Source organism: Mastomys coucha, unplaced genomic scaffold, assembly GCF_008632895.1.
Source record: "Mastomys coucha isolate ucsf_1 unplaced genomic scaffold, UCSF_Mcou_1 pScaffold14, whole genome shotgun sequence".
Lineage (NCBI taxonomy): Eukaryota > Metazoa > Chordata > Mammalia > Rodentia > Muridae > Mastomys > Mastomys coucha.
The window spans coordinates 113732422-113756114 of record NW_022196896.1 but is presented as its reverse complement, the minus strand read 5'-3'; the positions used below and the strand labels follow the sequence as shown (position 1 = coordinate 113756114).

The 23693-nt window shown below is 43.8% G+C and overlaps 2 protein-coding genes and 1 pseudogene across 4 annotated transcripts in view; all 3 read right to left on the bottom strand.

Annotated features, from left to right (window-relative positions):
• LOC116088731 (UDP-glucuronosyltransferase 1-1) overlaps positions 1-23693 on the bottom strand; it is a 175614-nt gene that overhangs the window by 15535 nt on the left and 136386 nt on the right. Inside the window, exon 1 of one of the 3 annotated variants that reach the window (XM_031368333.1) lies at positions 1061-1939. The exons of the other annotated variants lie outside the window; for them this stretch is intronic. Coding sequence (XP_031224193.1) covers positions 1061-1924 — 864 coding nt within the window. The 5' untranslated portion in view covers positions 1925-1939. Of the gene's footprint in view, positions 1-1060; positions 1940-23693 lie in introns of those variants that run through there. 3 annotated transcript variants of the gene reach the window in all.
• On the bottom strand, positions 12145-13583 carry LOC116088733 (UDP-glucuronosyltransferase 1-3-like). Its single transcript, XM_031368338.1, has one exon. The coding sequence runs from the start codon at positions 13185-13187 to the stop codon at positions 12264-12266; it is 924 nt and encodes a 307-aa protein (XP_031224198.1). The 5' UTR covers positions 13188-13583; the 3' UTR covers positions 12145-12263.
• On the bottom strand, positions 19477-20430 carry LOC116088926 (annotated as a pseudogene).

The following is a 23693-nucleotide window of genomic DNA, read 5'->3' as shown; positions in this document are numbered from 1 at the left end:
TTCCAATCCTAGAATTTCAAATTCCACATTCTCATCAGTTCTCTCCTCTCTCCCCTACTTGCCCTTATCTTCCTCATCTCTTCTTTTCCTGCCCTCTCTTCTGTCTCCCTCCCCTCTTCCCCTTCCTTCCCTCTTCCCCTCTCAGGTTCTCATTATTTATCTTAGCTCCAGCTTTATTATGTAGCCTTGGTGGACGTGGACTCCTAATCTTGCCTCATCTTTCAAAGTTCTAGGATTACTGACCTGTGTATCCCTAAACCCAGCTTACAGGTTTCCTCATTAAATACAGACTCATTTAACTTCCTTAGTTCTCCATTAAACTGTTTCAGTATAGGTTCAATGACTGCCTGACAATCTGACTAGACTGGGAGGTAGCCAGTGCCCTCAGGAGTAAAATGTACAACTTACTTTCTGCCTCCACCCTATGATAAAGTAAGTTTTGTTATGGTAGACTTCTCTAGTCTATTTTTCTTTTAGTTTTCTACATACAAAATTTGAAATAGACAATTCTGTTATATCATGGAAGACCTGTCATACAGTAGCTGCTCAGTTACACACAGTCTATTGAGCATTTGATATATGGCTGCTCCAGTTGATCCTGTAAACTACTGATTAGCTTGCTTCCAGATCTGTTGAGTGCTCAAGTGTTCTGTGAACACACACCCATTTCATCCCTGAGAGCAATATTAAAAACTGCCATATCAACAACTACAATTTGCTGATTCCTTTAACCTTCAGAAAAAAATCTGAAAGCAATATACCCTCTGGAAGGTCAGGCCACAGCTCAATTTCTCAGTTCCTGAGCAGAATCAGGATACTCAACCAATAGAAAAACCATGTCTGGATACATGGGCAGTCCCAGTTGAGTCCTACTCCAGCACCTCAGAACTAGCTGCCCCCCACCTTAGCCTTAGTCTCAAAGTTTGGCATGGTGAACACCTTAATAGGTTAATTTAACTAAAGCCTCTCAGGAAAGAAAAGATGCTTTTTGAAAGATGAGTTAGATAAATAAAAATTTGAAAGCAAAAAAATATTTTTGAGATAAAAGCAGAATACAGACCTGAGAGAGCGGCTTCTTGACAACACAGTTTATGCCCCCAATGAAGACCATGTTAGGCATGATGGGCCTGGGGTAGTCGAACACAAAGTCCCCTCGGAACAGCCATACCGATGCATGGCTGAGAACCTCCACTAATGACACTTCTTTCTGCAAAAGCTCAGAGGCGAGGCTTTCATAGGGAATGATTGATAATTGGCAAATGTACTTCAAGGTCAGAGGGTACAGCATGTTCTTGACCCTTTGCAGGAAGGTCATGTGGTCAGAAAGCATTGTGAGTAGGTTCGGAATATAAGAGGAAGGATTTGGACACTGTGTGGCCTCATAGTCTATGCCACAGGGAAGAGAACGCAGAAAAAACACAGCAGGAATCTGTAGGTACTTGGCCAGTACTGCTCCACAGGGGAAAATGGGGTCTGTTAAGACCACATCGAAGGAACTGGAATTCAGTTGCTGGATCAGGGTCTCATTGTGCAATAGAGCTGTACATGAATTTGAGTAGAGCTCTAAAAATTGTTTTATAGATGCTATATTTTCAAAAAAGGCTTTTACAAAATGTTGTGTTTCAAAGCCCTTCTTAGAGTTGCTTAGTATTTCTTGCTGATATTTTTCCTTGGTATATGGAAACGCATAGGTTTTGAGGGTGAAGAAGTCATCTCCTTTGATGTGCATGGTCACCTCTGGAGCCAGGACTACAGTCTGGTGACCTCTGGTGTGGAGCTCCCTCACAACATCCCTCAGGCTCAGCCAGTGGCTCCCCTCCATGGGTAACACCAGCACCTTCTCACCTTCAGCCCAGGGCAGGGCACAGAGCAGGAGCAGCAGTCCTGAGAGTCCTCGAAGGGGTACATGCAGTCCTGTGTCCATCTCCCCAGTGGTCCACAGCAGTGGCCCTTCCATACACTGTGCCTATGTAAGTATATTCATTTTCTTATCACCATGCCACCTCCCACTCTGAGCGTCACTGGATAGCACAGTGCCTTTAAGTTAATTATTACAAAATAACCCCCCCCCCCGCAACCTTTCACTAATGCCCTACCCTTTTGCCTGCCTCCACTCACAGAAACATAAGCTTTCCTTTTCTTGCCTAATAAAAACTCCTGTAGCAGGCTTCTCTTTTCCTAGGGCATACTAGTTCACGTCTAGTTCTCCTACAATTCCAAATAAGGCTCTGGACACACCATTTCTTTCCCACCTAGACTGCCATTGAGCTCTGAGCTCTGAGCCTGGTCTCCCACACAACCTCTCTGCTGGATAAGGCCTTATATGGTAGCTCATTAAAGTCTTTCCTCAAATTCCCACATAACAATCAATGAATCACAGCAAATAGGGTGAAGCAAGCTTGACCAAACCAAAGAGGAAATCCCCTTTCCATGACTCATCTTTGCAGTGTCAGTAAGTGAGGGATTAGGGAACAGGGTGTGAAGGAGTTGCCAAAGATGGCAAGGCGACAAAGATCTCAAAGTCAAGATCCAAGGATCTGCTTCTGCTGTAAGATCTCTTGAGAATCTCGTCACTACTCCATGGAGTCAAGTTGAAGCTTTGTAAAGCACCAGCACCAGTCACTGATACAGAGTGAGTTCTGAAAACATCCCTTTCTCCCATCAGCTAATCTTCTTAGGTGGTGGTGGGGGAATCGCTCAAGCACGTGGCTCAGTCTCAAGTTCCGTTCTCCTGAATATTGAGGGCTGCAGGGTCCTGCACTCAGTTAAGGGGCCTAGGTGAACACTAAGGTGGGCCTTCACTGCATTCTGAGGTCTGTGGTCAGGTCTCCTACAATCCATGCCAGACCAGAATCCTGATAAAGATGGAATTCTCCAAAAAGCATGGATACAATCTTCTGGGGGCACTGGGCTGAAATTCAAGAAGATGTGAATTTGAGGGCCAGGTCGGGGGCAGGACTCCAGTATTGGGCCCTATGTACATGACCATGAATCTGGCCCTGCCTCAGAGAATTCCTCCGACGTGTGATGAGCAGCTGCTGCCACCTCATTCCTTTATGAGCTCTGGGGCTCCACTCTCTACTGGGCAAGCCCCTGGGGTGTCCTACGTTCTGTCTCTCCATATCGGTGTCATTCTGCCATGCTGGCCAGGCTGAGGCTTTCCCCTGAAGAGAAGCCACTGTCTGAGGATCCAGACTGGTAACAGACTCGGCATGTGCCACTGCTGCTCTGTACAATCCGCCTCTACATTTCACCCTTTGGTGAAGGGCAAGGGCATGCAATTTCTCTTCCAAAGGCAACTTTCTTGCCCTTTTGTCCTTCACCTGCTTCTACTCTGCACGTTTTACCTCAGGGCAAATCCTGTCATTTGCCTTCTGTGTCTGTCTATGTAGAATTACCCAAGTATAGGCTGTAGCGTCTCCAGTCCATGCCATGCCCATAAAAGGAAGAGAACGGAGGGAGCAGGTGGCAGAGAGCTCAGAACCTGAATCTGGGCTTGCTGCTTTTAGCTGCTGTGGTCAGCCTGAATGGGGACACGCCCAACACTACCTCTAGTAGAAGAGGCCACTCCTTCCCAGACTCACGATGTAGCTCCTATGTACCTGTGCTGGTGAAAATTGAACTAAGGCAACATTGGTTGCTCCCCTCAATGTCAGGGCCTAACTCGGGCTCACCCATCTAACGCATGTAAGAACCAGACACCAAGTCTGAGCAATGTCTCTACATATAAACTAGGTCAAAAGAATACTGTTCGTTCTGCTGACCAGGTGCCGTAGATGGAGCCTGTAGCAGGATGAGAAGCATGAAGATGCACTTGGCAAAGACTGGCCTTCACAATATTCTTCTTTCCCATTTTATTTTAAAATGTCAATAGGCACATGGTGCTTTGGGTATTACGATTAATGCCTAGGCAAACAGTACTATTTCCTGGAACTAGGAAATGATGTTTAGTGCAACATTGTGCCCCCTGCTTTGCTCTGGGCTGCAAGTGTAACTGGTCCTGGATACTTTGAGTGCTTTCAGAACATTCTGAAGTAACTTTGAAATAATTTAGGTGTGCATGGATGCTGCCAATGTCTTAATAGCTGACCATCAATCTTGGCTAAAAATTAAATCTTGCCTTTTTAAAAGTAGTGCAGCCTGACAAAATTGGAATTCTTAGTTTTTTAATCACTCTTATATCAAGTCATGACATACTTAATTAAGATGACTTAAATTCACATTTAATCTCTGCATGGTTTGGAAGCCACACAGCTGTGTTACCAGGACCACACTTTCTCTAAAGGTCAAGGACAAAATATTTAAGCACATATTCTAAGATTTCAAGGATGACTGGTGGGATGTCAGGAATGGCCTTAGCTGCAACTTGGTTCTACAGTATGGCAGCTGTTGTTAATAGGAAGGACTGTCTCACTAAGGCTATGCAGACCTCTCCACTTTCACAGAGGGTGCACTGATTAAAGCCTGACAAGAGGCAGCATTCACTCTAAGCATTTTTAAATGAAATGGGAAACAAGAATATTGTGGGGCTAGAAATGCTATACGTCTGAACAAGGCAATTATATTAGCACAGTTTATGTCTGATATGAAGGGCTTCTATGGCATGTGGCCTTGGGGAGTTCAGCACCAAATACTGCTCCTCCATGGTTATTGGTAAGGACTGAGTAAGATCTGAAAGAAGCAGAACAGATGGGATGAATCACAACACAAGGAATTCTTAAACCTTGGTGGAGCATTCACTAACTGGGATATAAAAATGGCTTTGGATACTGTTCATTGTGCTTAAAGACCGAAATACATGCAATAACACACACACACACACACACACACACACACACACACACACTTTGCATTTCACCTTTCATGGTAGGTAGGTGTCCAGATAAATGCTGTGCAATTTCTCCTCCAAAATTAGTTCCCTGCTTTCTTTTCCTGCATCTGCTTCCTACACCTGCCACCTCTCCGAATGCTTTACCTCATATCAAACTCCACTATTTCCCGTCTATGGCTATCTATGCAGAGATATCTGAGGCTGGGGAGTGGCCACTCCTGTCCATGCCATGCCCATAAAAGGAAGAGAATGGAGGGAGTAGGTCTGCTGGGAGGTCAGACCCTGAAATCTGTGGTTGCTGCTTCAGCTATTGCTCTCAGCAGTAGAAAAAACACTCCCCAAACCACATCCAGTGAAAGAGGAGGCCACTTCCTTGAGAAGGGACCCCACTCTCCTGGCCAGGCTCAGACTGCGCCTCCTGTGTACATACGATCTTGGAAGATGCCTACGGAAGAGAACAGTACAGTGATGTTAATGGCTCCTCTCCCTGTGAGGTCTGTCCTGTGCTCAGAACCCTAAAGAACGCATGAGCCAGATGCTGCAATCTAGGTCTACTGGGTACCGTCAGCTCTGCTCAGCCAGAGACATAAAAGTAGCTAGAAGAAGCCTGCAGCCAAGACTGGACTTAGAAATACTCTTTAAACCTTTAGAAACAGCACCTCTGCTGGCTGAGCCATTTCACCAGATGTAACAGCAGTCTTGATTCCACTTTTGTTTTAAAATGTTTTGAAGATGTGTGTGCTCTTTCCCATCTATGAAAGCCACTAGCCCCACACGCCCTACATGGGCATCCTGTGTTCTGGAACTATCCTTCCAGAAGGCCATAGGAGCACACCTACCTTACCAGGCTCAGACCTCCACACTAGTTTAATCATCATCTTATCCCCATGCTCCCTAACATTCAGCATGTCATGGTGCGGCACAGTACCCTCCTTTGGTTAATCTTCACAGAGTAAGACCAGGCTCAGCAGCATCTACCATCTTGCCCTTCCGCCTCTGCACACTGAGAAACCACTCTTATCATCTCTGCTAGTCAAACTCGAGTGACTTGTGACTGTTCTCTAATGGACATCAGAGTTCACCTCCTTTCTCCTCCTATATCCCAAACAAGGTTCTTCTGCACTCACTTGATTTTGTCACTTCTTTCTTTGTCAGCCATTAAGCTCTGAGAAGAGCCAGATGGTTGGTGGGGGTGGTTAGCATGAGAGTGGCCTTCTTAGGCTCATATATTTGACTGTTTGGTCCCTAGCTTGTGGAACTGTTTTGGGAGGGATTAGGAGGTGTGACCTTGTTGGAGGATGTGTCACTGGAAGTGGGATTTGAGGTTTCAAAAGCCCATGCCAAACCTAGTCTCTCAGTGTCTGTCTGTCTGTCTGTCTGTCTGTCTGTCTGTCTGTCTCTCTCTCTCTCTCTGTCTCTCTCTCTCTCTCCACTTCTCTCTCTTCCTCTTCCTTCACCTCCTCTCTCCTCTCTGCCTCCAACTTTTGGATAAGACATACAGCCTCAGCTACTTCCCCAATGCCCGCCTGCCTGCCATGATGCATGTTCTCACACTCCGAACTGTTAACAATCCCCCCTCCCCCAATTAAGTGCTTTTAAAAATAAGTTGCCCTGGTCATGATGTCTTTTCACAATAGAAAAGTAACCAAAACAGTTGGTGCCTACTGCACCCTCTGCTAGACATGATATACTCAGAAACACGTCCAGGATTCTTCTCACTGCAAGTTGCTTCAGTACGTCACAGAATACTACTAAGTCAGCTTTGAGAAACAAAGAGGTTGATGGATCTCCAGATGGGTGCATTTCCTGTACTGTGATATAACTGTAATGTTCAGGGACAAAGTATTGCAAATGTCTGGGTGACGCCAACTTTCTGTTCTAGATGCTGAGGGCTGCAGGCTTCTGCACTCCTTTAAAGGACCTGGGTGTGCACTAATCTGGGTCTTCACTGCCTCCTTCTCCTATGGATTCTGGTCAGGCTCCATTTTACAGTTTCGACAGCACAAAATTCTTACAAGGCTGTATTCTCTGGAATATCATGGACCATGATCTTGTGGGACGTTGTGCTCAAGTGTCAATTTGGCAAAGCAAACTTGAGATGCAGCTGAGGGCAAGACTGTAGCTGTGGAGACTGGGCACATGCCCAGGACTCTGCCCCATCTCGAGGAATAGCTCCCACCAAGCGCTAAGCAGTCACTGTCACCACCTTCCTGTGCATGCCCTGCGTCTCCACTCTCCCCCACGTGAGCTCCACTGGAGGGCCCTGCATTCCACCACACTGCGCATGTGTCAGTCTGCCCATGGTTGTCCAAGTTGAGATTTCTCTCTGCAGCAAGGCCACGTCCTTAGCATGTAAGTGGCAGCAGGCTCAGCAGCTGGGCAAATGTGTCTGGGAAAATGGCTCCCGTGTGCCGCTACCACACTGTATGAGAAGCCTTTACATACCACCTTTCATGGAAGGTAGGAGTCCAGATAATTCCTATGCAAGTTCTTCTCCAAAATTAGTTCAGGGCTTTCTTTTCCTGCATCTGGTTCCTACACCTACCACGTCTCTCCATGTTTTACCTCATGTCAAATTCCACCGTTTCCCTTCTATGGCTATCTATGCAGAATTATCTGGGGCTGGGCTGTGGCCACTCCTGTCCATGTCATGCCCATAAAAGGAAGAGAATGGAGGAAGCAGGTCTTAAACAAAACACAACTAACCTAATAGAATGGGTATAATTGGATTCCTATTGTTCCTTTAACAAGTCATTAAAACCTCAGCAATGTTAATTAGTCCACATTTAATATCTCCAATGAAAGAATATCAATGTCATTATTAAATTGTTGATATTAAAGAAAATGTCAAGAAGTTGAGGGAATATATATATTTGGTTTTTCAAGACAGGGTTTCTCTGTATAGCCCTGGCTGTCCTGGAACTCACTCTGTAGACCAGGCTGGCCTTAAACTCAGAGATCAGCCTGCCTCTGCCTCCCAAGTGATTAAAGGTGTGCGCCACCACCGCCCGGCTCCAAGACTATTTTCTATCTGAAAGCCTGAGGCCAAAATATAAGTGAATACCTCAAGACTCCAGGGTTGGCTTAGCCCCATGTTAGGCCTATACTCAACCTCAACTTGGTTTCAGAAGTATCACAGGTGCTGGAAATATCGAAAGGAGTTTAAAAGTGCACCCAAGGCACTGTGGTATCTAGGGGACACAGATCCAAACCACTCGACAAAAGACGGGCTCTCACTTGAGTGATAGGGTCATAATACACACATCAGCCAAAGTCCATGTTGTCAGCAAAGTTCATGGTCCAGTCTATGGTTGCCCTGGGAGAGTCTGAAGGAAGAGACCTCACTAATGTTCTCAGTGCCTTAGCAAGAAGACCTCCCAGCTTTGAATGGGATCCAGGCCTCATTCAAATGGATGGACTGTCTGCTGAAGGCAAAGTGACGGCATCAGATTGAAGCCCATATCCTAATTCTTAGAAACTGAGGCAGTGTTGCGTCACTTGGCAGAGAGATTATAGCTGTCCTTGAGGATCTTGAAGTTGAGGGACTAGTTCACATGGCTGGTCCAATATCATCACAAAAGATCTTGTTAGTAAACCAAGGAAGAGTTGGGAGAGAGACACGGTGGGCCACTGCATCTCCATCGAGAGACAGAGATTGCCACCAAATTACAGATGTCAGACCAAAGATGGAAATTTTAAAGAAAAACAATCATGTAAAAGGAATGCATTTATACTAAGTAGGAGAAATAAAATCAAATCCAACCTATCTGAACAGACAGAATTCTTACACCAAGGGGAATCAATAGGAGTTGAGTTTTTAAATACTGCCTAAACATTTAACCAAAATTCTTAAAATATTTAATTAGAAGTAAAGGTCAGAGTAATATGAAAATAGCCTAAGTTGGTGAGATTGCAATCCAATGGGTGAGATATAAAAGGTGTCACTTAGTGCTAAGAGCAAAGTATATCACTACAACATAATTGCCTCCACGTAGAAATCTAGCTTCCATAACTACAGGGCAACAACTGTTTAAAAATGCTAATCAAAGCTCTGCAAATATTGGTGAAAATACGAGGAGAAACAGAGTGTAAAAGATACCTCCTTGGGAACTAAAGAATCTCAGGAATACATTAGACATGCAAAAACATAACAATGTGACAGTTTGGATACATCCACAGGTCATTTAGAAACACTGATCACACAGCAATGACATAAATCTGGAGCATTACCATGACTGAACAGTGGCTAGTAAAAACTGAGGCGAGATGTAAACAAAACCACACGCTAGACTACTTCCATTTCTGTTCTCAGGCACCACGTAAGCACATGCTCAGCCCTTCCCAGAGGGCATTGTTAAGGACTACGGGGTAAAAAGTTCCTTCATCTTGCTCACTTAAGCAATATTGCTTAAGATCATCATCAGAGAATATTCAGTATTAAAGAATATTTGAAAAAGGCTCAGGAAGTGATATTCATATTCTTCCTTGGTGTATGGAACAGCATGGGTTTTCAGAGTGAAGAAGTCTTCTTCTTTGATGTACACAGACACATCTGTAGCCAGGACCACAACCTCATGGCCTCGGGCATGGAGCTCCCTCGCAATGGTCCTCATGCTCAGCCAGTGACTGCCCTCCATGGGAACCACTAGAACCTTTCCACCTTGAGCCCAGGGCAGGGCACAGAGCAGGAGCAGCATCCCCAAGAGCCCTGGAAACACATGGATTCCAATGGCCATGTCTAGACAAGCAACGAGCAGAGGATTTTCCTTGCCTGTCTCTGTCTCTGTCTCCAACAGAGTTTCTCTATCTTATATCAGCATCAAGTGACTTTGCATCCTGACATGTCACTGGTAGGTTCAAAACTCACCTTCAATTAAATCATTGCCTAATTAATCCATGCCTGGCCTTCAGTAATGTCCTAACCTTCTGGCTCTATTCAGAGAAAATAGACCTCATCAATTGTCCACTAGAAGGACTCCTGTCACTTGCTGTTGCCCTCTCATGAACCACACAGAGTAACCTTCTCCTCCAATGATCACAAAAATGGCAATCTGCACAATCCTGGCATTTCATTTTTTGTCCATCATATGTCAGCAGGATGCCATTGAACAGTGCCTGATGCCTGGGCAAGCGTTCCATTAAACATGGCACACTCAAGAAGTACTTGGTGAGTTATAAAACAGAGATCACTGGTAAGGCAAACTTAGGAGGTGCTTGCTCTCTAGGTTGGTGCATGTCTGACAATGTAACTCTTTGATCAGGGACACTGTATCTGAAGCGATGGGTGGCTGTCTAATAAGACAATGCTGTAAAGATCCTGAATTCATGACTTGGGGATGGGATTCCACAGAATAGTCAACTGAGAATCCGCTCAGCTCCTCACAATAAATAAATAAAGCAGATGCTATGTGGATCACACTTGAGCAAGACCAGCCTATCCATGAATACAAGGTATGAGGCAGCATCCTGCTCCAATGAGCTGCTCCCTATGGGACTGGAAGCAGAAAGACAATGTTCTGGGGTCTGGCTCACTATGACATTCAGTTCTGCTGAATTCTGAGGCCTGTACACATGGAACCAGCCAGCACAGGGACCTTGTACATGAGAGGCATTCCGTTCTTGCCTCAGGAGATTTGTCTCAGGTGTGCTAAGCAGTTGTTTACAGTTTTCTAATTGACTTCGTGCTTGTCATTCTGTCCTGTGTGCTCAGGCAGGACCTAGATAGAGATCTGCATCCAGGAGGAACTCAACCACTAGGCATATGAACCTATGCATGGTGCTTCCACTGTGCCGCTGATGTCCAGTGCTTAGGGTCTTATATATCCCTGGGATCAAGAAAACTCCAGGGAAAAAAAGATTCTGTCTGTCTTCACAAGCCATTGCTTTGGTCCTTTTTTTCTGGATTGTCTTTGTGTCTCTGGCACTTCTATATGGTTATGGGTCATCAGTCTCTGACATCTATATGCAAGGAAAATCTAGCATATCTCTTCTATGGATACCCACAGAAAAACTCCTAAGTTCTAGCTTCCCTCCCTCCATAATGGTCATAAAAATAAGGACATGGATGAAGCAGTTGATAAACTCATACTTAGTATCTCATTGTGTTGGAGGATCAAAATGTGTGCCTCTGATGGCCGAAGGCCCCTTATGGTTCCATGTTGGTCAGAGACATACTAGGCTAGTATTTGGCCCTAACTAGGTCCCACAACTATGATAGATTTTGGCAATGGGACAAAGTTTTTAAGTAAGACCTCATAAACCTTCCCACTGCCATTAAGAAGTCATAAATATCAGATCCTAAGGCCAAAGTGTACCAGTGAGTAACAATATACAGAAAGAACAGGGACTGAGCAATGTGTTGAAGGAGCACACAGGATCTGTGGAACCCTCAGCCAGAAGCCAGTCAGGGAGGCACCTTGCCAACCATGCTATACATAAAAACCAGAATAAAACTTTGAGAATGTGTCTTCATTTATTACCTGGACATGAACTCCCAGATTGAGGAAGTCACTAATCTGAATACATGGCATTTAGTAATAAGATAAAAGCTATAAGATCAAAATACTATCAACCTTGGTCCACCAATCTAACTGCCGAGTACATGTCCAAGGTAAAACCATTGAAATGCAAATGGAACTTAAGCAAATACCAGCACTAGACATTTACTTGGGAACTAGACAGAATCAGACATAAGTTTTGATACATAAAACATGAATGTGTGCAATTTGAGTGTGCCCCAGAACATTCACAAACAGTGACCATGCAACCATCACACACCCATGGAGTACTTGAAATGTGGCTTGCCCCAAGGTAGGCAGGCTATTAAAAGGAAAAACCTTGAGATTGCTTCCACATTGACTGAGTGACTAGGTCTCTTGTGAGCACATACCACCCCTTCCTACAGAGCACCATTGAAGACTATCATGTCAACAACTGCCACTTGTTAGCTTTTCTGTGTGAGAAGAACACCCCTTGTGGTGGGTCTCTCTGGTCCTCCTCTGATTAAGGAAATCTCATCTCCAGGAAGATACAGTCTGCTAGTGGGCAGATTCAGTGGAGTTCCACCATCCAACTCTCCTCAGTCCTATTAGAGACCCTGAGTACTGCCTCCCAGCCCTCAGTGACCACTAACAACCTGAAGTAGCAACTCTGAATGCTGTAAGAATTTAACTCACTGCAGACAATTAGAAGAAGGAGGAGGAGGAGGAGGAGGAGGAGGAGGAGGAGGAGGAGTAGAAGAAGAAGAAGAAAAAGAAGAAGAAGAAGAAGAAGAAGAAGAAGAAGAAGAAGAAGAAGAAGAAGAAGAAGAAGAAGAAGAAGAAGAAGAAGAAGAAGAAGAAGAAAAGTAAAAGAAATCCCTAGAAAAGTGAGTAGGTAACTGAGCAATTTGCTTTTGTTTGCTTGTGGTTTTTAACACAATCTTGCTGGAAACTCATTTGAATAAAGACTGAATACAGACCTGAGTGAGTGGCTTCCTGTTGGCACAGTTTATGCCCCCAATGAATACCATGTTGGGCATGAAGGGCCTGGGGTAGTGGAACACAAAGTCCTTTCTCAGTAGCCACACAGATGCATGTCTGAGAACCTCCACCAAGGACACCTCCCTCTGCAAAACCTCAGAGGCAAGTCTCTCCAAAGGACCATAATTAACATGGCAAAAATACATCCATGGCAAAGGGTAAACCATGTTCTTCACTCTTTCTAGGAAGCTCATGTGATCAGAATTCGTGGTTAGTAACCTAGGAACATAAGAAGAAGGGTTTGGACTGTATGTTGCCTCAAATTCTAGTTCACAGAGCATGGATTGCAGGAAAAACACAGCAGGAACACGCAGGTGCATAGCCAGCACTGCCCCACAGGGGAAAAAGGGGTCTGTCAACACCACATCGAAGGAACTGGAATTCAGGAGCTGGATCAGAGCCACGTTGTGCAGCAGACCCATGCAAGATCTCACATAGAATGTTGATACGTTATTTACACTTGCCATGTTCTGTAAAACAAACTTCAGAGAAAATTCAGTTTCAAAAACTTTTTGAAGGTGGCCCAGGAATTGGTGCCTGTACTCTTCCTTGGTGTATGGAACGCTGTAGGTTTTAAGGGTGAAGAAGTTCTCTTCTTTGATGTTCACGGACACCTCTGGAGCCAGGACCACAGTCTGGTGACCTCGGGTGTGGAGCTCTCTCACAACATCCCTCATGCTCAGCCAGTGGCTGCCCTCCATGGGAAACACCAGCACCTTCTCACCTTCAGTCCAGGGTAGGGCACACAGCAGGAACAGCAGTCCTGAGAGTTTTTGTAGGAACATTTGAATTCCCATGGCTAACACAGGAGAAGTCTGCAACAATCTAAGCTGCATACATGTCTATGCCATTAACTTATTGATATCTTCTTAGTCCCAAGTCCATAAGTGAAGTCACTGGGTGGCACAATACCCTCCTTAAGTTAATCATTACTGAATAAACCCATGCCTGGCTTTTATTATTGTCCTAACGTTTTGCCTTGATACCAAGGAACATTTTTTCTTATCACCTCTCTACTAACAAAACCCTGTCATGTGCCACTGCTCCCTAGAGACCATAAGAGTTCATTTCATAGGACAAACAATCTAAGATGTAAAGATAGAGATTAATCCCAAGATAAAAATGGGTTACTTCTCTCTCCAATACACAGGTCATCCTAGCCAGGAAAAAAAACAAAAAACAAAAACCAAAACATGCAGAAAGATATCACCTCAATGGTGTCATAGGTCAAATAGATGAAAGAGAGATTTGCAAAACATTGCATCCAAACACTGCAGAATACACAATATTCTCAGCCATCCCTGGAACTTTCTCTAAATCAAATCATGGAATAGGACACCAAGGAAGTCCTAATTCATGTAGACAACCTGAAGTGATTTCTAGTATTCTGTCCAACCACAGTGGGTAAAACTAGTAACCAAGAGCAAGAGACAGGAAGAATCATTGAGACTGAACAACACACCACTGAATGATGGCTAAGTACCTGGGCAAAACAAATAAAGAAAATTTAAAATTCCTAAAATGTAATGGAAAAGGAGATACATTGTGCCAAAACCCATGGAATACCCGGAAAGCACCCTAAAAGGCATGATTATACCTACAAGTTTATAGCTACCTTAAAAAAAATTAAGAGCTCCCAAGTATGTAACAGGTAGACTTTGTGTCCTTGAGAATGCAAACAAGCAAATCTCAAATTAGTACAAAGGAAGAAGGAATTAAGTCAGAGCAGAGAGAAATGAAATATAATTTTTAAAAGATTACTTCCAATGAAACAAAAACTTCATCCTTTGAAAAAATAAATATAATAAGGAATCTTGAGTCAAACTAACCAAAGGGGAAAAAAAGACCTAAATTAATAAAATTAGAGAGAAAAGGAAAGCCATGACCACTAGTAACAAATTCAGAAAAGTATCAGATTTAACTCAGAATCTTTTACTCTACTAAGTTAGGAAATCTAAAAGAAGTAGAAGAATCTCCAGAGGGAGACAAACCCATCAAGAGTAACCCAAAATGTCAGAAAGAACTTAATCAGATCTACAATTAGCAACAAGATTGAAGCAGGAGTAAAATCCCTCCCAACAAAAAACCAACCAGGACTCAGCTGAATTCTACCTGCCTTTCAAAGAAAAATGAACAACACGCTTCTCAAACTATTCCCTAAAACAAAGGAAAGCGACATTATCAAAGTCTTTTCAGAAAATCAGTATTACTCTGATACAAAACCAGAGGAAGGCATAACAGCAGGAACAAAAAGGAGATTAAAAGCCAGGCTCCCCAGTCAACACAGATCTAAATGTTATCTATAAAATACTTGCAAGTGAGGTCAAGAATATAATCAAAAGGATCATCTACTTTCATCAAGCTAGCTTCGGTCCAGTGTGCAAATTTGGTTTGTCCTGGGGCAATCAATAAAATGAATACAATACACCATATAAGTGGACTCACGGACAAAAAAATAACTAAATCACGTGGACACCTCAACAGATGCTGGAAAGGTCTGCGGGGGCGGGCTGTAGCATCCTCTCACAACAAAGGCCCCAAAGAAACTTGGGACAGAAGGAGCTCATATCAACATAATAAAGGCTGGGTGTCACGACACTAGAGTTCACATTAGACCAAAATCTGCAAGAAACAAAAGCACCTTCTCTTCTCATTCCTATTCAATATAATATTCGAAGTCTGGCTAGAGCATCAAGACAAGAGAAAGAAATAAAGTAGACGTGATAGGAAAGGAAGAAGTCAAAGTATTGTTATTTGCAGATGATATTGTTCTGTATATGAGACAGGACAAAGGCTCCGGCTGAAAAACTGTTAAATATGATAAATACTTTCATCAAAAACGGTAGGATATAAACTAGCATATGAAATTAGCTTCCTTTGTATATATCAGTGGCAAATCAAATATTCTGAGAAAGGAATCAAGGAAACAATCCCATTAACAATTGCCTCAAAAAGTATCTCAGCAAAGTTAATGCAAGCGAAGGACCCCTACAGAGAGCATCTTAAAGTACTGGAAGAGAAACTGAAGAAGACACTAGGAAATGGGAAGATCTCTCATGCTCATAAATTAAAGAAGCTAATATTGTTAAATTGTTTTTTTTCAGCAAGAGCCAAATTCAATACAACTCCCATAAAGTTATATTGTCTTTGTTTTTCTTTACAATAATAGAAAAAAAAACTTTTATGGAAGCACAAAGGATCCTTGTTGGGGGAGGGGGGGCGTAATCTTTCATACATTGTGTGAAGGTTGTCTCTGTATATTCAATTGTTGATTGCTGTACCAGCAGAGAGCTGAGTATTGGCCAGATCTTGGTATCGTTGTTTCTATGGCCCATCACTGGCCTCATATTCTGTAAACTTTCCTCCTGCATCACTCACCTATTGGATGTCATAAAGAGCTGAGGGACAATAGCTGAGCAGGACGTGGAAGGCAGAACTTCCAGGAAGAGACAGGGACTCTGGGAAAAGAGCTGGGAAGTGGGGATTCACCAGCAAACATGGAGAGGAGTAGATGCAGTGGAGCTGAGCAGAGAGGTACAGAGCTAGCCACATGATGAGCCATAGGTTAGAGAGTCACATTCATGTTAGATAGCTGGCCTGAACACTGCCCTAGCTAAAAGGCCTAAGCATTCAAATATTAAAAGACTCCATGCCATTATGTATATAGCTGGTGGGTCTGAGAAAGTCCCTCTAGAGGTCCTGAAGAGCCAGAGCCATCCTGAGCAGAAGGAATAATGCTAGAGGTATCACCACACCTGGTTTTGAATCATACTAAACGACCATGGCCATAAGAAGAGCAGGGCACCAGCACAAAGTCAGATACATGGATTAACGTAACAGATCAGAGGACCAAGACATGAACCACATCCACAGCTATCTACAGCTTAACAAGTTGCCTCCAAAGGACATTGGAGAAAGTGGGACTTTCTTTAAAAAAACAAACAAACAAACAAACAAACTAGTAAGTCTAGGAAAATTGGACTTTCATATAGAAAAATGAAGCTAGATCCATATCTCTCACCCTGCACAAAAAAATAAATTGAAATGGATCAAACAGCTTAATGTTACACCAGGAACTTGGGAATTACTATAGGGCTCCCAGATGGCAAGAAAAAAGTCCCAAGAACTGACAGATGAGATCTTGTAAAACTGAAGCTCTGAACAGAAATAGAAATAACTGCCAGAAGAGAGACAGCCAACAAAATGGAAAACAGTCTTTGACAATGGCACACTGGATATGTCAGGAGATGATATCCAGGGAATAGAAGGGACTGTATAACATAAGCACCAGAAAAATCTAAATCATCTAAAGAATCAACAGGCTTATGAAATGCAGAAAACCTCCCTCTCGGCTCAGTTAGAATGACCATCATCAAGAAAACAAAAGACAAAAACCGCTGGAGAGGATTCAGGGACTGAGGAAGTCTATTCGGTGCTGATGGGATGTAAACATGTGTGACCATGTTAACAGAAATCAGCATGATAGTTCCTCAAAACTCTAAAACTTGGCCAGCTATACGCCTGAAGAGGCAGCACTCAGGAGGCCAAGGCAAAGAGCTTCCTCGGAGTTCAAAGCCAATGGGTCTGCATAGTGAAATGATGTCTAAAAACAAGACCAGACAGAAAACATGAAGTAGAATTACCATAGGATCCACCTATATTGCTCTGAGTATGCAGCCAAAGAGCTCTCAGGCATCTCATCACAGGAATGCTTGCAGGGACGTGCCTATTGTTGTAGCAGCTACTATAGAAAGGAATCAGACCAGACAACATGCCCAGAACAGATAAGGAGCTAAGCAGATAAAGAAAATGTGGTACATATACAACAAAGGGCTTTTATTCACACATACAGAAAGGTAAATTATGACATTTGTAGGAAATTGATGAAATCAGGAATCATTGTGCTGAGGACAATAAGCCAAATTCAGAATATAAATCTCTTTCTGACATGTAAAAACTAGGTTTTGACTCTCCCTCTCAGTGTGTGTATGTGTGTTCATATGTATGTATGCATAGAGACATGTAAGGGTGTATGAATGTATAAGAATGAGTGAGTGTATATATGTATGTGCATGTATTTGTTTGTATATGCGTGTATGTATGCATGTATTTATGTATGTATGTAACACATAAAACCAAAATGAGGATTATGAGACAGGAGAAAGATCTTAAAGGAGGTGGAAGATGGAGTAGATAATCACATGTATGCAATACAACAGCGGAAATGAATTAACTTGGGGAATAAAGAAGACGGGTTGGAGCAGGAAGGCAGCTTGTAAGAGGGTTTTTGGGAAGGGAAACAAGAAAGAACAAGACATAATAACAGATATACTGGAAGATGGCAGCAAGTAATGGTTTGAATGAGATTAATCCCATAGGCGCATGGATTTGAATACTTGGTTCCTAGTTGCTAGAACTATTTGGAAAGGATTAGGAGGTGTGGCCTTTTCAGAGCAGGGGTGTCACTAGGGGCAGCTGTTTTCTGCTTCATGGTTGTATCAATGTAAGCTCTCTGATACTGTTTCAGCACCATGCCTGTCTGACTGCTGGCATGCACCCCATTGTTACAGTTCTGGCTATGATCCTTTGGACCCTCAACCAATTAAATGCTTTCTCGTCTTAAGTTTCCTTGGGCATGGTATGTTATCACAGCAATAAAAAGGTAGCTAAGACATGGGAGGGAAAGAAATTTCAAGGTGCTAAACTAAAAGTTAGTTTCAAGAAAAAAAACAGACAAAAAGAAAATTTCATAAGAATTATACAGACTTATGATTTGTTTTAATTTACAAAATAAAAAAGTATGAACTGTATGGTTGTGTCCATGGACATTTACAAACATGAACCATGAAGGGACCACATGACTATGAGGCAAGCAAGATGAAGCTGATATGACATGAGACACACAGGAAAATGCAAAAGCTCTCTTTGTTATTTCCTTCATTTCCCTTGAGAACCGACAGCACTTTCCCCTCTACTTATGCTATGCATACACATCAATAACACCAATTGACTAGTTACTTCATCCTCCTCCTGAAAGGCTGAGAGCAATACATATGATCAGTCAGCTTATAGCTCCATGACTCTCCTCCTGCAGGAGCTTTTACTCCCACGAAGACATGTCACACCAGTCCTCAGACTTGCACTTAATTTCCACATCTGAGCTGACAACAAATACATCCAACTCTGTTTAGTTTTCTAGGAAACTCATGTTCTGCTTGCTCCCCACACTTTCTCAATAAGCGTAGGTTCACTCTCTCTTCTCCAATCTCCCTTAAACCCTTTCAGTGTATCCTTAGTCTCTACCAGGTTGTGTGACCACAGACACAGGGTTGTTGAGGTCATCAGGACCACATGTAGGAATCTATGCTGTGCCTGTGTTCCCCTACTTAGGAAAGAGAATGTTTGCAGAAAGCTTGGAAGACTGTTTAATGGGCAGTATTTGGTTTTTTTTTGTGTGTATATATATTTTGGGGAACCTCATTACTTTGGGAATTTACGAAACCAAAACAATTGTAGGGAGTGACGGCATAACAGTTAAGTACAGAAAGAAAGGATGAATCTGTGAGTGACACAATCAAGATAGTATTGGATCAGGAAGATGAAGAAAATGAGCAAAGACAACACGGCTTGTGCTCCTGCTCATACCAGGCACAAGGCAAAGCAGAGGAGATAGCAAGGAGGGAGAGCTGCTGATAGAACCTGGAGAAAAGAAATCCAGGGAGCAAGCCTGTACTGAAGGACCATCAGATCAAACCGCTTGGAACCTTGGAGAAAAATCCCCCCAGCTTTAGTTGACACCCTGGCTCACGTCAGGCTCACTGCCTACTGTAGACTAAGGAATGCTCCACACTAGAGCCAACACATGAGCCCCAGAACATCTGACAGCCAGCTCAGTACTCTGGTCCTGCCCAGGTTCAGGAGATCTCATATCCAGGAGATACTGTCTATCTGGTGGACACACTCCATGGAGTCCCACCACTGCTTCTTGGTTCAGTTAGAGGCCCTAATTGTTACCTCCTGGGATTCTCACTGCACACTGAAATCCTGATACGCCAACTGTGGAGGGACGCATTAAAGGTTTGATTCACCAAAGTTCCTGGGAAGGTGAGCAGGTAAGTGAGCAATTCATAAGGAGACATGGAAACTAACATTGCTGGACCACTCTTCAGATGAAGACCCAATACAGACCTGAGAGAGCGGCCTCCTGCTGACACAGTTAATTCCCCCGACAAAGACCGTATTGGGCATGATGGGCCTGGGGTAGTCAAACACAAAGTCAAACCTGAAGAGCCATATGGATCCGTGGCCAAGGATCTCCAGCAAGGTCACTTCTCTCTGAAAAAGCTCAGAGGCCAGGCTCTCATAGGGAATAAAAGCAAAGTGGAAAATGAGCTTAAATTGCAGGGGATAGAGAATGTTCTTGACTCTCTCCAGGAAGCTCATGTGGTCTGGATTCCTTGTGAGTAACCTTGGAACATAGGAGGAAGGGCTTGGACACTGAGTAGCTTCAAAGTCAGCATCATAAGGAATGAAGCGCAGAAGGAACACAGCAGGAACATGCAAATACTTGGCCAGCAGTGCCCCACAGGGAAATGCAGGGTCTGTTAACAGCACATCAAAGGAACTGGAGTTCAGATGCTGGATTAAACCCTTGTTGTACAGGAGACTCCTGCAGCAGCTCATGTAGAATGTTGATACATTTTTAAAAAGTTCCATATTACTTAAGATCATCATCAGAGAATATTCAGTATTAAAGAATATTTGAAAAAGGCTCAGCAAGTGATATTCATATTCTTCCTTGGTGTACGGAACAGTATGGGTTTTCAGAGTGAAGAAGTCCTCTTCTTTGATGTACACAGACACATCTGGAGCCAGGACCACAACCTCATGGCCTCGGGCATGGAGCTCCCTCACAATGGTCCTCATGCTCAGCCAGTGACTGCCCTCCATGGGAACCACCAGAACCTTTCCACCCTGAGCCCAGGGCAGGGCGCAGAGCAGGAGCAGCAACCCTGAGAGTCCTCCCAGAAACACTTGCATTCCCATGGCCATGCCCAGGGGAACCTATCTAGGTGAGCCTTCCTTACCTATCTGTCTGCTAAACAGGAGTTTCTTCATCTTATACCACCATGAAGTCACTTTGCACAATGACATGCCATTGGTAGGCACAATCCCCACTTTCAGTTAATCATTGCATAGTAAATCCATGCCTGGCCTTCAGTCAGGTCCCAATCACCTACCCCAACACAGTGAAAACTGACCTGATCGTCTCTCTACTAGAAAGACTCCCGTCATCTGTAGCTTTTCTTGAACCCTCGGGATTTACCTCTTCCCTTCCCCCAATTTCAAATCAATGTTGTGTACACTCATTTCATCATCTGTTTCTTCACTATTGAACTCTGAGCAGTGGCTGATGGCTGGATTCCAAACACAGCCATCTTCTCTTCTCTAGACGCAACTGACTGAGTGATTCCTTAAGATCTCTCTTTCCATGCTCAAGTGGCACTCATGACGTCATAGAACACAGACCACAGCCAAGCTAGCTCGAAAAACAGTATTTGAACTCTCTAGGTGGTTCATTTAATAGCATGTTAGTGACAGTTATCAGGAACACCATATTTAAAGCGGTCGACAGGTGGCAAATATTGAGATGCTTTTAGAATTTTGAACTTACTGTTCGATTATTTGAGTCTACTTAGTGCTTTGTGGATACCCCCATGGAAGCCAGTGGTATCTGAAGCATACCCGAGCAAGACCAGCCTGTGGGAAAACAGCTTCCTGATCCCCTCTGTGAGCTGTTCCCTTGATCTACTCACAAGATGGATTCTAAGTCTGGCCTGGGCTCTAACCTCATCGGAAGTTCTGTTCTCCTTTGTGATAAGCACTATAGTCTTTGGCTCTCTCTTTAGGAATCTGGATGGACACTAATCTTGGCTGTCACTGCCTCCTGAGGTTTGTGATGAGACACTCTTCCATGAGCACTGGCAGCTCTACATCCTGATATGGATGTTGTCTGTGAGAATGGCATGGGCCTGTGTTCTGACTTTAAAATGGAAAAGACACTCTGAGGCTGAATTGGGCAGGTCATTCGATCCTATACAATCAGGGGTCTGATCCCCACTCCAAGGATTTCTTGTACATGTGCTCGGCAGTTGCTGCCATGTCTCGGTCCTACTTGCCCTGAGGTTCCACTGCCCACTGGGCATGTCCCAGGGCTATCTAGCATTCCACCTCAAGGTACCCATGACCTTCTGTCAAGTCTTGTCAGCTCTGGTTGTACAGACAGAAACTTCTGGATGGAGAGAACCCATTGCCTTAGAGAATTACTCTAATGATAGCAGATGCCACTGCTGGGCAGGTGTGTTTGCAAAATGCTTCCTGTGGACCACCAGGTGTCACTGTGCAGTGATCCTCTGTGCTCCTTCAAGAGGCCAAGAGGAATTCCACTTCCATCCCAAAAGCAACTTCTCTGTTGTTTTTTTATTCCCCCCGCCCCAGCTTTTTCTCCTGTCCTTGCCACTTCTCTGTAAGTTTTACCCTATCCTCAGTTTCTGGCCTTTAACATATGCAGCAGATAATCCTATCATTTTTTTTCTTCCCCCACATCCACGCAAAATGACCCACAGTCTAGGCTGAGGCTTCTCCTGTTTGTTGTGATGGTCAACGAACATCTGGAAATGATGAAGATAGCCTTTGGTCTCTGCTTTAGCTGCTGCTACCACTGTTCGCAAGAAAGCCACCTGCTCCACATCTGGTAGGAGAGGCAGCCTCCAAAAGCAACCGAATAAACCAAGGGGAGTTGGGAAAGAGTTATCAGAAGCAGTTGGTGATATCCCTTCTTCTATGAGAGAAACGCTGGGAGCTATGGCTCAAGGCAAAGTGACTCAGAAAGACTGTATTGTACTGCCAGTGTCAGGTATTGGAAAAGTAGAAAAAGAGAGAGGAGAGAGACACATAGAAAGAAGGAAAAGCCTTATGGAAATCCTCTCTGGATGGACTAGAGAAGTTTGGAGTAAAGAGTTTTGAGAGGAACCTTGTTGAATGGGCTGCTTGGCCACCACAGACCCTCCCTGAAACACACACTCTGGAAACCCAAAGAAAGCATTGTGAATGAGAATTTCTGGAGGTGGGGGGAGGCTGTGTCTGCAAAGGCTGACTGATGGGTTAAAACTTGAATAACATGGAGAGAGGAGAATTTTAAAGTCCCAAAGCCTATTTACAATTTATCTTGGACCATCTTTATCCTATTAAATAGCCATCCTTTGCCCCACTCTGTGTCAGACCATAGCATAGAACCTACTGAACCTTATATTCTAACAAACAAATAAAAGAATCTTTTGGAATATTTTAATAAAACTTTAGTCTTGTATCAATCAAAAGGCTTAGAGTGTTATCTGATAGCATCGAAGGCCTGTAACAGAGTTCTTCCGATCTGGGTATAACCTGCCCACCTGTTGGGTGCCCACCAATACGTCTGAAAAGTGTCTTGACTTGTGCATTTTTCGCTATGTTTTGTTTCTATAAAAAAAAAAAAATCATGAAACTGCTATCTCATTTGAACATAGTATTTGAGGAGACCTCAATCTGCAGTCCTCAGGCCTTGGCCACTCATGATTGACTCTAGAATAAGCCCCATCTTTTATTCCATGGAGCTGAGAGCCGTTTCTTTCACCAGCAGTCTCATCGGACTAGACACTGAAGCTTAGCCTACAGAATACCTCTAGACATCAGGAACTAAACTTTGGATCAGTACCATGCAGACTTTTGCAAGGTTGAGAATTGATCAGAGCCAGAATCTGCAGTGGACCTTGGACACAAATCCCAAATGAACCCTGGGCATCAGGCCCAGGGACATGACTAGCATCAGACCTGTGAGTAACCTCTCTTGGACAGGTTCAGCATCTGTGACCCAACCTTACAAAGGACAACTAGAGGTGTGACCAAGATCCTTAAATGGACCAGAGAAAGACCACCTAGAAACACCAACTGCATCTGCTGCCCACCTGTGAAAGCCTGCTCTGGGGCGTGACCTCAATCTGTGAGTCTACAAAGGGATGACCAGTGCAGACCAGAATCAGAAGAACCTAGGGGAAAGACCAAGTATGGGTGCTATACCCTCTCCCTCCTTTCCTGAACTCTCATTCCTCCCTTCCTTGGTACCCAATGGCGTCTTAACCATCCCATTATCCAATTGCATTTATCCTTCTCCCTTTTCATTTCCTTCTTCTTTTCTCCTGATCTAGTCTTTTTAAGTTCTCTTCTGAAAGATTCCCCAAAGAACAAAGGCTGCCATGGTTTTCAGGTCTGTCTCAGTGTCTCCTGAGCTGGCACTGTGTTGGGGT

What these genes read in the sequence shown, in the direction of transcription:
- LOC116088733 (XM_031368338.1), bottom strand. Translation starts at nt 13,187, where the DNA reads ATGCAGCTTAGATTGTTGCAGACTTCTCCTGTGTTAGCCATGGGAATT.